This window comes from Vicia villosa, linkage group LG2 (assembly GCF_029867415.1).
Source record: "Vicia villosa cultivar HV-30 ecotype Madison, WI linkage group LG2, Vvil1.0, whole genome shotgun sequence".
NCBI classification, from domain to species: Eukaryota; Viridiplantae; Streptophyta; class Magnoliopsida; order Fabales; family Fabaceae; genus Vicia; species Vicia villosa.
The window spans coordinates 115,912,197-115,925,748 of NC_081181.1; the positions used below are offsets into that span (position 1 = coordinate 115,912,197).

Sequence of the window (13,552 nt, forward strand, 5' to 3'; positions counted from 1 at the left end):
TCTTCTGTCCTTCCATTTATAACAACAAAACCGAATCGAGCTAGCAAATTAACTATCTACACCAAAGGTCAACATGTCAGTACAATTATAGAAATAACTAATTGTAAGTAGATTGTCTTCATAGTTAGAGATTAAAATATGTTACTTAGACAATAACCATATTAGGTTTATGTTGGATCATATTCTCTTCATAGTGGATAAATAAAAGGGAAAAAGCACCTAAAATAATCCATTTTGAGAATTTCTTTTTTCACCTCCCTATGGGGCTAACCCAGTGAAAACCCCTAAATACACCTATTTTGGAAATACATTTTCGAAATAATTCTTTTTTCAAATTTTTCCAAAATTCGGAAATGCATTTTCGAAATTCCATTTTTTGGGATTTCGGAAATACACTTCCGAAAAAGCGCAAAAATTTTGAAGTATAGAATTATTTTGAAATGGTGGTTTAAAATTAAGATCTTCAAAGATTTATACTATTTATTAGTTAATAAATTGACAATAATGTTTCTTATGACAAATATATCGATTTTAATTATAGGGAACAACTATTTCAAATTTTGGACCGATCAAATAAAACATCTTATAAATGGAATATTTTAGAATAAAAAAAGATATTTTAATAATTTTGAAAATTTGTTATATTGAATTAATAATGATACACAAAATTAGAATGAATTTATTATATTAGAATGACCCAAAAACTTGTCATATTCAATTCATTTTATTTCTATCAATTAATAATTTTTTTTTATTTTGATGCTTTGTTTCTTTATTCTTTTGAATCTATCAACTATTATTTTTAGTATATTAAAAAATTATAAATTTTGATTCCTCTAAATTATTTGCTACTATTTTAATTAAAAAAAAAATTTGCAAAGTTTCACGTGGTGCACTTATGTATTTTAAATAATTTTTTTATGACATTTCATCAATACAAATTTAAATTATTATTAGTTTAATAATTTTCCTATTTAAATTTTAAATTTAATTAATTTATTTATAAATTTGAGTTAAGCTTTAATTGTTAAAATTAAAATTTTAATTGAATTTTTTAATAAATTTTATTAGTTTTAGATATTTTATAATTAACGTAATAAATTTTAATTAAAGTTAAAATTATATTTTGTAATTAACTATTAAACTATTTATATTTATAATTTAGCGATTTTATAATTAACGTAATAATTTTTAGATAATCTCAATAGTTTAGTTAAATAGTTACAATTTTATAAATAATTTATTTAATAATTCAACTATTTACTTTTTAAATAGTTAATAATAGTTAAAAAATAAATTAATAAAGATTAAAGTTATAAATAATTAAATTAGTAAAATAATAATATTTTAAGTTTTATCAATGGTATATAAAATACTCACGGTATTTGTATATTCAGTATATTAAAATATATATAAATTTTTTGATTAATTTATATGTTCTAATGATTATTTAATGACATATCATTGATAAAATATATATTAAAAAAATAAATGAAGATTAAAAATAAACAATTAAATTAAGAAAATAATAATATTTTAAAGTTTTATCAAAATGAAAAGAATTAATATTTAAAAAGAAAAGATTGAATAATTATTTTTACTAATTTAAAGTTTTATGTATAGAATTAAAGTACCAAAATTAAAAGAATTAGTTTTTTTTTAATAAGCAATTTGACCTTGAGAGGAGCACACTTTCAAAACTCAAGCGTTTCACCGCTAGATCACACACACGCACACAATTAAAAGAATTAGTAATTGGCAGACATAAATATAATTAAATACAACTTTTTATTTTTTTAAAGAACACTTAATATAATATTGGAAATTAATCAATTAATTTTATTAGGCAATTATATAATCAATTAATTTTAATCTAATCTTGGTAATTATATAATTTTAATTAATACAATTGATTCACCTTGATTTTTGTTTTCTGTATCAGACAATATTTCGGAAGTGTACTTCCGAAATATTCCAGGGGAGGTGAATTCGGAAGTGCATCTCCGAATTCACCTTTTTATTGGAAAAAAGGGTATTTTCAGAAATATATCTCCGAAAACACCTTTTTTTTCATAAAAATAAAGTGTTTTCGGAAGTGCACTTCCGAAATCAATTTTTTAAAAAAAAAAATGATTTCGAAAATGTATTTCCGAAATATAAGGACATTTTGGGATTTTCGCTGGAGGTGATCAAGAAAGTTGAACTAAAATATATCGCTGGAGGTGATCATTTTTATGAGACCCGCAAACACAAAAAGAGAGTCCTTAACGTAGCACATCCTCTAATTTAGACTAAAATTTATGACACTTCAATGAGGTGCCAAATTAGATTGGTATAGGAAGGAGTTAGGGAATGGGCAATGAGTAGGGTTTAGACATGGTACATGTTTTTATAGTACATGTTTCTATAATCGGAATTTGAAAATATCTTCGTATCTGAGCTCATGTCCGCGTGGACAACAATATTTAAACTCGTACTCGTATTTTTTGGGTATCTAAATACCCATACCTATATTCATTTACCTATATTTTTAATAAAAAAATAATATATCAAATATAATTTATCATGTCATTTTAAGTTTTTAACACCATTAAAAAAATTTAAGAATCACATTGTCGAGTTAAGAAATAAATAAATATTCATATTAAAATGCGTACAAATTTAATTTAAGTATATTTAATAAAATTAATAAATTAACATGTATACATAATAATAAAAATAAAAATATATAAATAGATATTATGCGGGTATTGAGCGGGTTGGGTACTAAGATACTCATACCCGCTTATTTTCGTGAGTAATTGCACATGTCTGTGTCTATTTTGCGAATTCTTACTCTATCCATTGTAGGTAATTTTTGCGGGTGCTCACTAGATATGAGTCCAATTGTCACCCTTAGAAGGAGTTATAGAAGAGCCATAAAAAGAAACGGGAGGGTGTGATTTTGGATCACCCGATTGGAGTTTGAATCTCTCGACCCGAATTCATGTTTATTATTAGTCCATCTCTTCACTACTTGGCAAGTGAGGTATCCTGGAAAGGAATGGTTTGATCAAACCTACAAAAGAGTAAAGCACTCATTCAGTCTAGGAGGAAGAATTGTCCCCTTATTCCCATGTATCCATTTGGGAGATGAGGGAAGATTGTCTTCTACCCATGATCCCAATCCCATGATCCCAATCTCTAGAATTGAGAGATCATTCTCTAACTTATATAATTTCTTGTTCTCGAATTCGTAATAGAAAATTTTCAAGTCCCACAATGGTTGGCCATAGAATCTCTAATAAGTTTATATAGAATGACACTCCTCTTCTTACCGGTTTTATAAAGATGGGTTAAATCAGACTCATCTTATCTAACTTTAAAGTATGAAATTATAATCAAAAGGCAGATTTTTAGAATGGTATGAATTGGATTTGAATCCTCTACGTTTGGAATTCAATGACAGGTTATGTTGGTACCCTCATCAGGGCCGGCCCTGTGGCCTTGTGCATGTGCAGGAAGTGCTACAGCACAGGGCTCCAAATTTTTAAAAGGTCCAATATTTTTTTCGTAAATATTAATTGAAATAAATAAAATGTTATAATAAAAATTCAATAAATCAAAAAATGCTATAATAAAAACTCAATACATACAAAAATTGAGATAAATCAAAATTCAAAATAATTTTAATTAAATAGATTATTGATTAATACATAAACGTAATTTTTATGTGTCTTTTTTAATTATTATAGTTGTATTTATATTTTAAATTTGGGCCTATTTTCAAAATTAGAACGGGGCCTCTGCATTGATTGGGTCGGCCCTGACCCTCATCATCAAAATAACTAGTTTGAGAAACTCTATCCAAATCGGCTTAGCCTACATAAGCCATTGGATCATGTTTTTAATCCAGTATTGAGTATTGAAAATTGAGTGGTGAGTATTGAGTAATAACAATTGATGTCTAGAATTTGATCCAATGGTCCATAATAATTTATGCATGATACATAGATTTTTATCTATGCACGGTATCTGCACCCATCCAAATCCATATGAAAACTTTGTCTTGTATCCTTCTATGCTAGTTTTAATGCTATAAATCTAAATTCCAACCCAACTTGATGCAGACTTATTGGCATGACACATTTAAGCAACAAGGTTGAACTCTTCCAATTTTCAGAAGGCATTTTAACTAACCAATACAAAAATCAAATTATAATTAAAAATGCACTATTTGCGAGTTCGGCAGAACAAGAAAGTTGTTTGTTCTGTTCTAATACAAGGACACCTTGTGCCATGTCCATAACTAACTAAGATGGGGCTTCTGATGAAATTCAAGATCAAGCAGTTAAGGTCCAAAGTAGAAATAGTTTTAAGTAAACCACGTGGAACATTTCAAGTTTCTAGCCACTGCAACTGTCTACAGACATTATAAGTAGTAGTGATAAATTTAACTAAACTCATTGTAAGTTGTAACACATGTAACTCAACACTTAGAAACATCAAACATTAAGATCATATATTAAAGTTTTCGATCAAACATCAAACACTGCAACTGTTTTATTTTCCAAAGTACTTAGAAACTTTTAGCATAGAACTAGAAAGCTAGACATGACAATGTTGTTAAGCAGTAAGACCAGCTTCTTCCAGCAGCTGTTTCACCTTAGTGATGTAATCACTCATTGCTTCATCCTTGGATTTGCCTGCAAAATAAATAAATATAATTTTGACATCTATAAGAAAAACACAAAAAAAAAAAAAAAAAAAAAAACTATGTAGCATTGAAACTTTAGATTGACGGCCTGTAAGTGTCGTGTTTGTGTCAGTATTTCATAGCACAAAAGCATCCCATTTTAACTTTTTTTACCTTCAACAGCCTTCCATGCATCCCATTTAGCTCTTTCCTTCTGGTTGAAAATTCCAGGACGACCTATAAATCATACACAAAATCATGAACAATCATAATTCATAAGTCTTATACCTATGACCTTTTTGTATTAGCTTATTTGAGTTTATCTTCTGACATTAACATTAGTGAAACTGTTTAGAAGATCTTATAGAAATAGCTTATATTGACATGTCCATAAGTTGTTTTCAACTTATTTTCACTAACTTACTAAGATAGCTTATAGCTTATGACATGTCTGTAAGGGCTTGTTCGGCCTTATGTCTGGGCCGGCCCTAACCCTCCACCCCCTTAGGGTTCAAAAGCCGAAAATATCAATTTGAAAATGATTTCTTAAATACAAGAACACTCACTGGTGGTAACAGGTCCAACAGTGGCTTGCTTGTACAATCCATAAAGGATAAGCAAGTTTTCATTTGAAGGACTCTCTTTTAGAGTCTTGACTTTGGCAGCATGCTCCTCAAAATCCTCCTGCATCACATTAACCAAATGTGTAATGCTTCAAGTAATCACTTACTTTTACTTATAAGCACAATTTCAAGCACGTGCACAATTAAAATTTTGATACAAATTATATTTCTATGAGAATGAAAACATTACATGCTCACTAGTCACTACAGAGATCAGATTTAATATTCCTACATAAAATTCAGCAAGCAGTTTGAATCACATCAGTTGAATAACAGGGTTTTTCATAATAGCATTGAACAAGTCACCAAATTTTGTATATAACAAGAATAAGAACCTGTTAACATCGGTAACAATTCACAAAAGAACAACAAACACCGACACAGACACAAACACGCATAAATCAAAGGATGTTACCGGAAATTCATCAACGCATTAAAGATAAATAATAGTGACAAACAGTGTTACAGATCTAAAAAAAATGCGGGTGATAGAAATAAACTAGAGAAAGGATCGATGGAAAACAAGGATTGAAATTGAAACATTAGAAAGAAGGGATTAAGGAGATACCTGCAAACCCATGATGTGTGTTGGTTGGGATTGAAAAGAGAGTGGAGTGAGAGATATGAAGTATGATGAGCGTTACTTTCGAAGTTGGGAGTTATAAAAGCATAGGAAATATGGGCCGTGGGATCAGAACAATTTCCCCACTCACGTGCGTATAATTAACGCTAGCATATTCTTTCCCATCACCGTTTCTAAATAATGTTATATATTTTTTACCCCACACCCTAAAGTGCCCTTGGTTTCGCTTAATAAGGATACATAACAATAACATAAGTAGTACATTGGTAAATTGGTGGGTTACTAATTAAAATTAAATTTAGATTATTACTCATGTTTGTCTTCCTTAAAAAAATGTATTTCAATAGGGTTTATTTTTGGTATAATCACTCAATCAATTATCTCTGATTCTTAATATAATATATATATATATATATATATATATATATATATATATATATATATATATATATATATATATAACTTTTTCTTATATAAATAAATAGTGAAAGTATTTATTTTCTTTATTTAGAATGAAAGTGTCATATAAATACACACCATCCTCTCCTCTTATGTTTGGATAAGGAGTGTATAAAAAGGAGACAATGAGATCAGAGTATCGGACTAACAAATCACAATTAATTACGTGAAGGTTACATCATATATTCAAGTGATGCACTTTATAGTTCACTTAAGAGTATTGGTGTTAATCGTTGGGCTCGACAAAAAAATATCTAGACCTTAGGATCCAACCATCATGGTGGATACTAGAAGTCGGATTCCACCAGAAGCATTGCAAGGCGAACCAATTCATTAGAACTATAACTCTTACAATGGCAGAATCGTGCATATTAACTCAACATATAAGAGTTAGGATGATAAAGACAAAGGTCTTACGAATTGGCGTTCTCGATCACCAAGGAGAAATTAAGTATAGGGGTTCATGTAATATGACACATTGAAACACAAGAAACATGGACACTACAAGCATGTGCTTAAGAATATCATGGATGCAATGGAAGCCCGAATCATATGGCATTAAATAAGGTAGCGTTAATCGAAAAGGTATAAAAATGGACGAAATGGCTCCCTTGAGAGGAGGATACTATGAAAATTTTGTCAGGTTAGAATTAGGAAATGAAGCATTTTTCCTATGTGTACCAAGTAGAAAAAGACCAAAGGAGAATGTGTCGCTCTTCCATTAATGAAATAAACATGGAGGCATTAGCAAAATGGTTCCATTGTGGAGGGATACAGCTAGAAGATTGACTTGCGTGAGCATTTAAACTCCTTCAATGTCAGGATGAAACTTCGACAAACATTTAATACTTTAAAGTAAACCATTTTCCTATGTAACCTGAAGAGACTTACCCTATTATAGGTCTCTCATCTCCCAAACAAACTTGTTAAGTTATGAAAGCAACTAACTGAGATGATCTTATCCAGTTTCACCATATATCAGATAACACGAAAAAATTTGATATGAATCAACAAGTTCAAAAAAATAGGAACAATCCTTTAACTCGTTCATGGATCATTTCAAAGACGAAACGTGACAAAATTAAAAATGTGAACTCAACTACGACATTACATGTTGTTGCTTATAATTATGTGTGCAAGTATATACAATTAAACTAAATCAAGTGAAAGTTATGAATCCCACAAAAATTGAGTTTAAACATTTTGATAAGTCATTTGAAACCAATAAAATGATTCATGGGTTGAAAAGAGAATGATATTAAGCATCATGTAACAAGGTTATAGATCAGTATAAACTAATAATGCTTTTAAGACAAAGTATGTGAAGATGTTAGACAATGATTCATTATATAGTTTCATCTAATGAATATGGTGTCGTATCAAGTGAGGCCAAGAATAAACTTTGCGGTGTTTGTTAACAGTGTGAAATATGCAATACTTCACTAAGATCACGTTATGACTAAACACTCATTAGCCCATTACACTTCAAGTTAAACTTTTCATGTTTACACAAACAAACCTAATCCATGTGTCGTATGAGCGTGAAACAGCAGCCTTACCATGTGTTAGAGATTTGAAATGTGATCAGGACTGAGATGCCTTCACATATAATGAATATCTAAATAAGTGTGTTCTTTCAACAAAGTGATACATAAAAAGAATGGAACACAAAATATGGATGAGGTTAAGAAGATGAAGAAGAAATGTGTCACAACCAATTAGGAATCGTCATATAATGGTAAGTAATTCAGTGATAAAATTCAATCACAATTCTAATCCAAGAATAAAAAGAAGATCTAGCTCACTCATCATTCTCATAAGAGAGAAAACTTAATTCATTTCAAACTTTTCCAAGAAAAAAAAGTTTAAAAAATGCTTACCTATACTAGGAGTTCTCATAATCCTGAATGAGCCGTAATCACCACTTTTTAGGCTCATATTGAGGTTATATTTTATTTTCTTAAAATAAATTAAAGGAAGCAAACATTAACTATACTCAAATACATGTAAAGAATGTTCTTGTGAAAGATTAAGGGAATCATTGACCTTTGTGAAATTTATTCTAGTTTCCCCCACTACATTGTAAAAAAAATCTTCTTATGTGTTCCATATCCTATTTTTCATTTTCCCTTAAAAAAGTAGCAAAATCTAGAGTTTTATAACTGCCATGTAGGGACTCCAATCTTCACACTCACAAGATAAAATTTCATATACATAGGTTTACTTATGGATCTGATGGGTCTGAGTTGTATCTCAAAATATATATTGATTGTTTAGGAGATTTTTCCTGTCTGCAATTGACTTAAATCACACATTCTCTAGGAGATTCTAGAAATCTTATTGGAATTTAACCTGAAGTGGAGGATTCCCCCATGGCAGCTCTTGGTTTAACACTACGTTATTTTTCATAAAAGTTTAGGATACCCCAAAAGCATCATGTATGTTAAGTAGATTAAAAATCTATTGGTGTCCACCAATATAAGAATCATTTGGCCTTGGTGTGATTGAACCCATAGACGTTGGAATTGTTTCATCAAATCTTGGCAAGTATATTGTTGTATTAGCCGAGTCATATGGGTAATAACACTATTTTTTAGTCGAATAAAGCCTTTGTGTTCTTGCTATTGGCCAAAGACTTGTCCTCTAGTGTTTGATGTGTTGTTCATCTTTAGAGTATTGTCAATAAGGCGAAAATTATGACATGTCAATTTTTCCACAACTTAGGAAAGCCTTATTGTCATATATATTTGTCCAAATTAAAGATTAGTCTATTTAAACATATTTTTACTCGGTGTCCTCCAAGATTAGTCGGGATAAAATTGTCACCACAGTTGGATTGTTTAACTTCTAACTCAATGGTTCTTTGAACCTCGTTGTGAAACATGAGTTTAGCAATGTCGAGGAATTGTAAAGAGACCTAATATTTGATTTTATGTATCATTGTGGCTATATATGGTCTAATGTAAGACGTTATGACATAAAGACTAAAAGATTAATAAAATGCATTAAATAATTTATCTTATTGATTATGTAAGTTAAATAAATTATAAATTTAATGCAACACTAGTCCTACTCTTAAAAGAATGTGGCGTGTACAAATTAGTCTGCCTCAACTATTTAAATGGTTGATGTTGAGATTTTCCCCTATTGAGATATGGTGCACACCAAGTTCGACACCTTTCTCCCATTTCTCTTTATTTTCCATTTTTCTTTATCTACATGTATGCACCCTTAGAGCCCTTAGATCATGGCTCCTTGCTACTATATTTTTTTGGTTAGTGTTGTTTAATTATCAAACCCTATTGTGTAGTATTGACTAATTCTAACAATCTCGCACGACCTTTGTAGACTTCATCAAACCTAAAAAAAAAGACTTCTTAGCATTTGGTTGTACTAGCCTAACATCCTATTGTTCAAGAGAATGTTATTTACTGTAAAAATTGTATATCTCCTAACAAAACATCTTGTTTAAACGAATGTTATCTAATAGAAAAATCGTTTATCTACGCTAACATATTTATCGAAGATAACGTAGCTCATGTTGAAAGTCCTATCGAAGAAAAATCGTTTATCTACGCTAACATATTTATCGAAGATAACGTAGCTCATGTTGAAAGTCCTATCGAAGAAAAATCGTTTATCTACGCTAACATATTTATCGAAGATAACGTAGCTCATGTTGAAAGTCCTATCGAACTGAAATGGCTAGTTAACACGTAAAACACAAATATGAAGTGATAAACTTGTATTGGAGAAAAGAAGTCAAAAAACAAACTGAGATTCACCTTGATCTAACTTAAGAAAATTGTGTTCAGATCAAAAGAAGAAGAAAAAGGAAGCAAAAATCGCAAGAAAAAGATAAAAATATGTGATCTGCAAAAAACACTGATACTTTATGCAATATGCAATGAATATTTAGTTATTTCTAATTGTATGAAAACACCAAGTCTTGATTTTCAAAAGATTTTTGTTAGCAGGAAAAGGACTAGTAGCTCTCAGAAAAATAAAACAAATGCTAATCAGACCAGATTTTGCTAGTTAAACCAAAAACTTTTAATAACCAAAGTTCATAAAATAACAATAGCCAAGCCAATCCATGTCTTAGACTAAGCAATTTCTTAAAAAAGAGAATCTCAAGCAAAAATTGTCTAACAAAAATTATCATGAGGATAGATTAGGAAGTAAGACTTCCTGAAGTTTTCACTTCTTCTCTTCTTTCTCTGCCTCAGCAGCCCTTTTCAGTCTGGCACCAAGATGGCGTTTGTTTGTTCTTTCAAGGCGAAGCTTGTAATAAGCTTTAAATGCCTTCATTTCATCTGTAATCTTGACCAGTTCTACAGCTGGCTTCTCCCTAACAATGGGCAAGTATGAACCTTGAACCTGTGTGGCATTCGCAAGCTCCTCAGGAGTAGAATCACCAGCCTGCAAATATAAAAGGGCCATAAGAAATTAAGAATAATATACAACTTTTTATTTTTCATATTTATCGGCAATGGTATCAAAATTAAGATAAGGCCAATATAATTAAAGCATATAAATGCTGTGTATATTACCTTGACCTTGCGTGCACGTCTTGGGAAGACGACCAACTTAGCCTTGTACGTTTTCAGCCTCTGCACATTGGCTTGCAGACCCTCCAAGGATCGGTTCCTGCGGCGATGATCAACAGAAATGCCAATGGTTCGGGCAAGCTTCTTGGGAACGCCAGCAGCCTACAATGTAATATCATATATGGTTATATCATATACTACATGCATATCCAACAAACTACAATGTAACATATAAGAAACATATGATCAAATAGATAGATAAAGTTAAAGAAGAACATCAAAGTTACAATACACACAGTTATATTCTGTACTACATGCAAAACAAATCATGGATAGTATACCAGTCCCAACGCTTGATGGTCAAAGTTTCCACAATCCAATTCCGGTTTAGGACTTAAAAGAAAAACTCAAAACTAAGTTAGTTAGCCAACCCTACGGGTAAAGCTGATCCATATGGCCAGATTGGTACACTTGACAACCGTTCTGTACTGAAATTAAGAGTATTTGGCAAATAAAATTCAATGTATTGATCCCAGTAGCAGAAATAAAACAGAAAATACAGACATTTATTCATTTTGTAGGAAATGAAATTAAAAAGAAAAACAAAAATGAACACTAGATACTTTGTAGAGACACCACTAGTAACACCACTAATAAGATCATGAAAATGCCTAGACATGGTAGACATAAGTTTTACCCAATACTATTTGCTTATATAAATAAAATTAAATAAATAAATTATAACATTATCAGATAGAGATCCTATAACTTCACATAATCACATCATAAGAAAAACTACACAAGTTAATGACATAAGATACTCATGGCCACTATACCTTCAACTCCTCAAGAGAAAATCCTTTACCAGCCCTAAGTTTCATGTTATATTTCTGAGTTTGTCCATGAACAATAGGCCTGAGAGGTCCAGCAGTAGGCCTGGGGAAAATCTTAACAGCTTTCTTCTGACGAGCTGAACAATACACCATCCCCAACAAGTCAGTGAAATCAAGCAACCACAATAATAATCCAAAACTAACATTTTCTTCAATTTTCAATAAATAAAACTAAAAAAAAAAAAACAGAATAATACTATGAGAAGTTTAATTACCCAATCTTCTTCTTGTCTTCCTTGCTGGTTGATTAAACCATGTCTTCACATAGTTTTGCCAGTGCTTACGGAAGTGTTCATTAGGGATAACATTGTTATGCTTCACCATTGCTTACCTTCAAATATCAACCAAAATCACAAAGATATATCATAAAACGTGAATATGATTACTATAGTCATCTAACCTAACACATCTTAATTCGTTCTAAAATATTCATAAACAAAATTGCAATAAACAGTGTATCGGAAAATTCACAGCGAAATTAGTCTGCAGAGTTAAGATCTGGAACAAGAACAGCGTGAAGAACTGTGACTGAAACGTTTGAGAAGATGGAAAGAGGTTGAGAGGCGAGAGGTACCTGAGGCTGGTTCACGAGCAGGAACGACTGAGGAAGATGGTGGCAGAAAATGGAGTATAAGATTAGGGTTTTTCCAGATAAATGTATGGTTAAAATGTTGGGCCCAAAGGTAAGGCCCGAGATTGGAGTTAGTGTTTTTTTTCACTTTGTTTGAGCCTGTTTGTACATATTTTGAGAGAATTTCTTAATACACCCTTATGGGTGAACCATGCCTCTAAAAACTGCAAATTATTCTTCAGAGATGCATCTCCAAACTAATCATAATGAACTTTAGAAAAAAGTGATTCGGATATGTATCTCCAAAAATACTCAAAGACATTTCGGAAATACATATCTGAAAACAAGGTTGAGCAAAAACATAATTGTTTTTGACTTTTTTTAAAAAGAATAAATGTTTGTTTGATGCGTAATTTGGTCAAACATTTAATAAACACACAAATAGAAAATAATACAATAAACACAATGAATATAGGTAATATTGTTCTGATATAGCGAAAATAATACAAATGTTGTTCAAAAAGTACGGAATGTAAAATTAATACATCAACAAATAAATATAGAAGTGCATAGTCTACTGTGTATGCCTTATCCTAACCCCTAACCCCTCTTTTGTCTCCTGTATCTCGCAGCACTCGATTTCTCCCTAACCATTCTTTCTACGATAGCCACCGCTTCATGACCGCCTCTCTCAATAACTTCTAAGTCATAAGCTTTTTGGCTAATCAAATGTATACGGTGACAAATCGGCAAAACAATATGGCATGGTCATCCTGGGCCTGCTGGTTCTTCAAGATCTCCTCATGAGTTGGCCTAGGTGGACGTCCATGAGTGTTCAGTGTCATGATAGGGTGTGACACAATGTAGAACCATGTCACATATCCCTCCATACAATATCAATTGCTCGATAACAGCATCATTCGATACTCCTTTAGCACCATATGATGCCCCAATTCCTGAAAGATGCCATCGAGATCCCAGTGGACAATAGTATCAAAAGAATCCTAAAAGGGAGATATGGGGATGATGATGTGCACATAGCCAAATTGTCGCATGCATCACGTAGGAAGATATCTGACCATAATGTTACTCCCACATGTCAGCCACCCCGAGTATACTAACATGGGATCAAATGGGACCATCTCCATTTGACCCTCGTAAGGCATCCAATTGATGTCATCGTGAATGGTTCCGTCAA

The 13,552-nt window shown here is 31.2% G+C and overlaps 2 protein-coding genes across 2 annotated transcripts; both read right to left on the reverse strand.

Moving 5' to 3' along the window:
* Positions 1–4,475: 4,475 nt before the first annotated feature.
* Positions 4,476–6,021, reverse strand: LOC131646661 (acyl-CoA-binding protein-like). The gene is made up of 4 exons (XM_058916643.1): positions 5,867–6,021; positions 5,242–5,359; positions 4,850–4,912; positions 4,476–4,685 (listed from the first exon to the last, which is right to left on the reverse strand). Exons 1-4 carry the CDS (start codon positions 5,876–5,878, stop codon positions 4,606–4,608), a joined length of 273 nt encoding a protein of 90 aa, XP_058772626.1. The 5' UTR covers positions 5,879–6,021; the 3' UTR covers positions 4,476–4,605.
* A 4,348-nt stretch (positions 6,022–10,369) lies between these two features.
* Positions 10,370–12,500, reverse strand: LOC131646662 (large ribosomal subunit protein eL13z). Its single transcript, XM_058916645.1, has 5 exons — positions 12,358–12,500; positions 11,999–12,114; positions 11,727–11,860; positions 10,894–11,052; positions 10,370–10,762 (listed from the first exon to the last, which is right to left on the reverse strand). The coding sequence occupies exons 2-5, from the start codon at positions 12,105–12,107 to the stop codon at positions 10,541–10,543; spliced, it is 624 nt and encodes a 207-aa protein (XP_058772628.1). The 5' UTR covers positions 12,108–12,114; positions 12,358–12,500; the 3' UTR covers positions 10,370–10,540.
* Between the last annotated feature and the right edge of the window lie 1,052 nt (positions 12,501–13,552).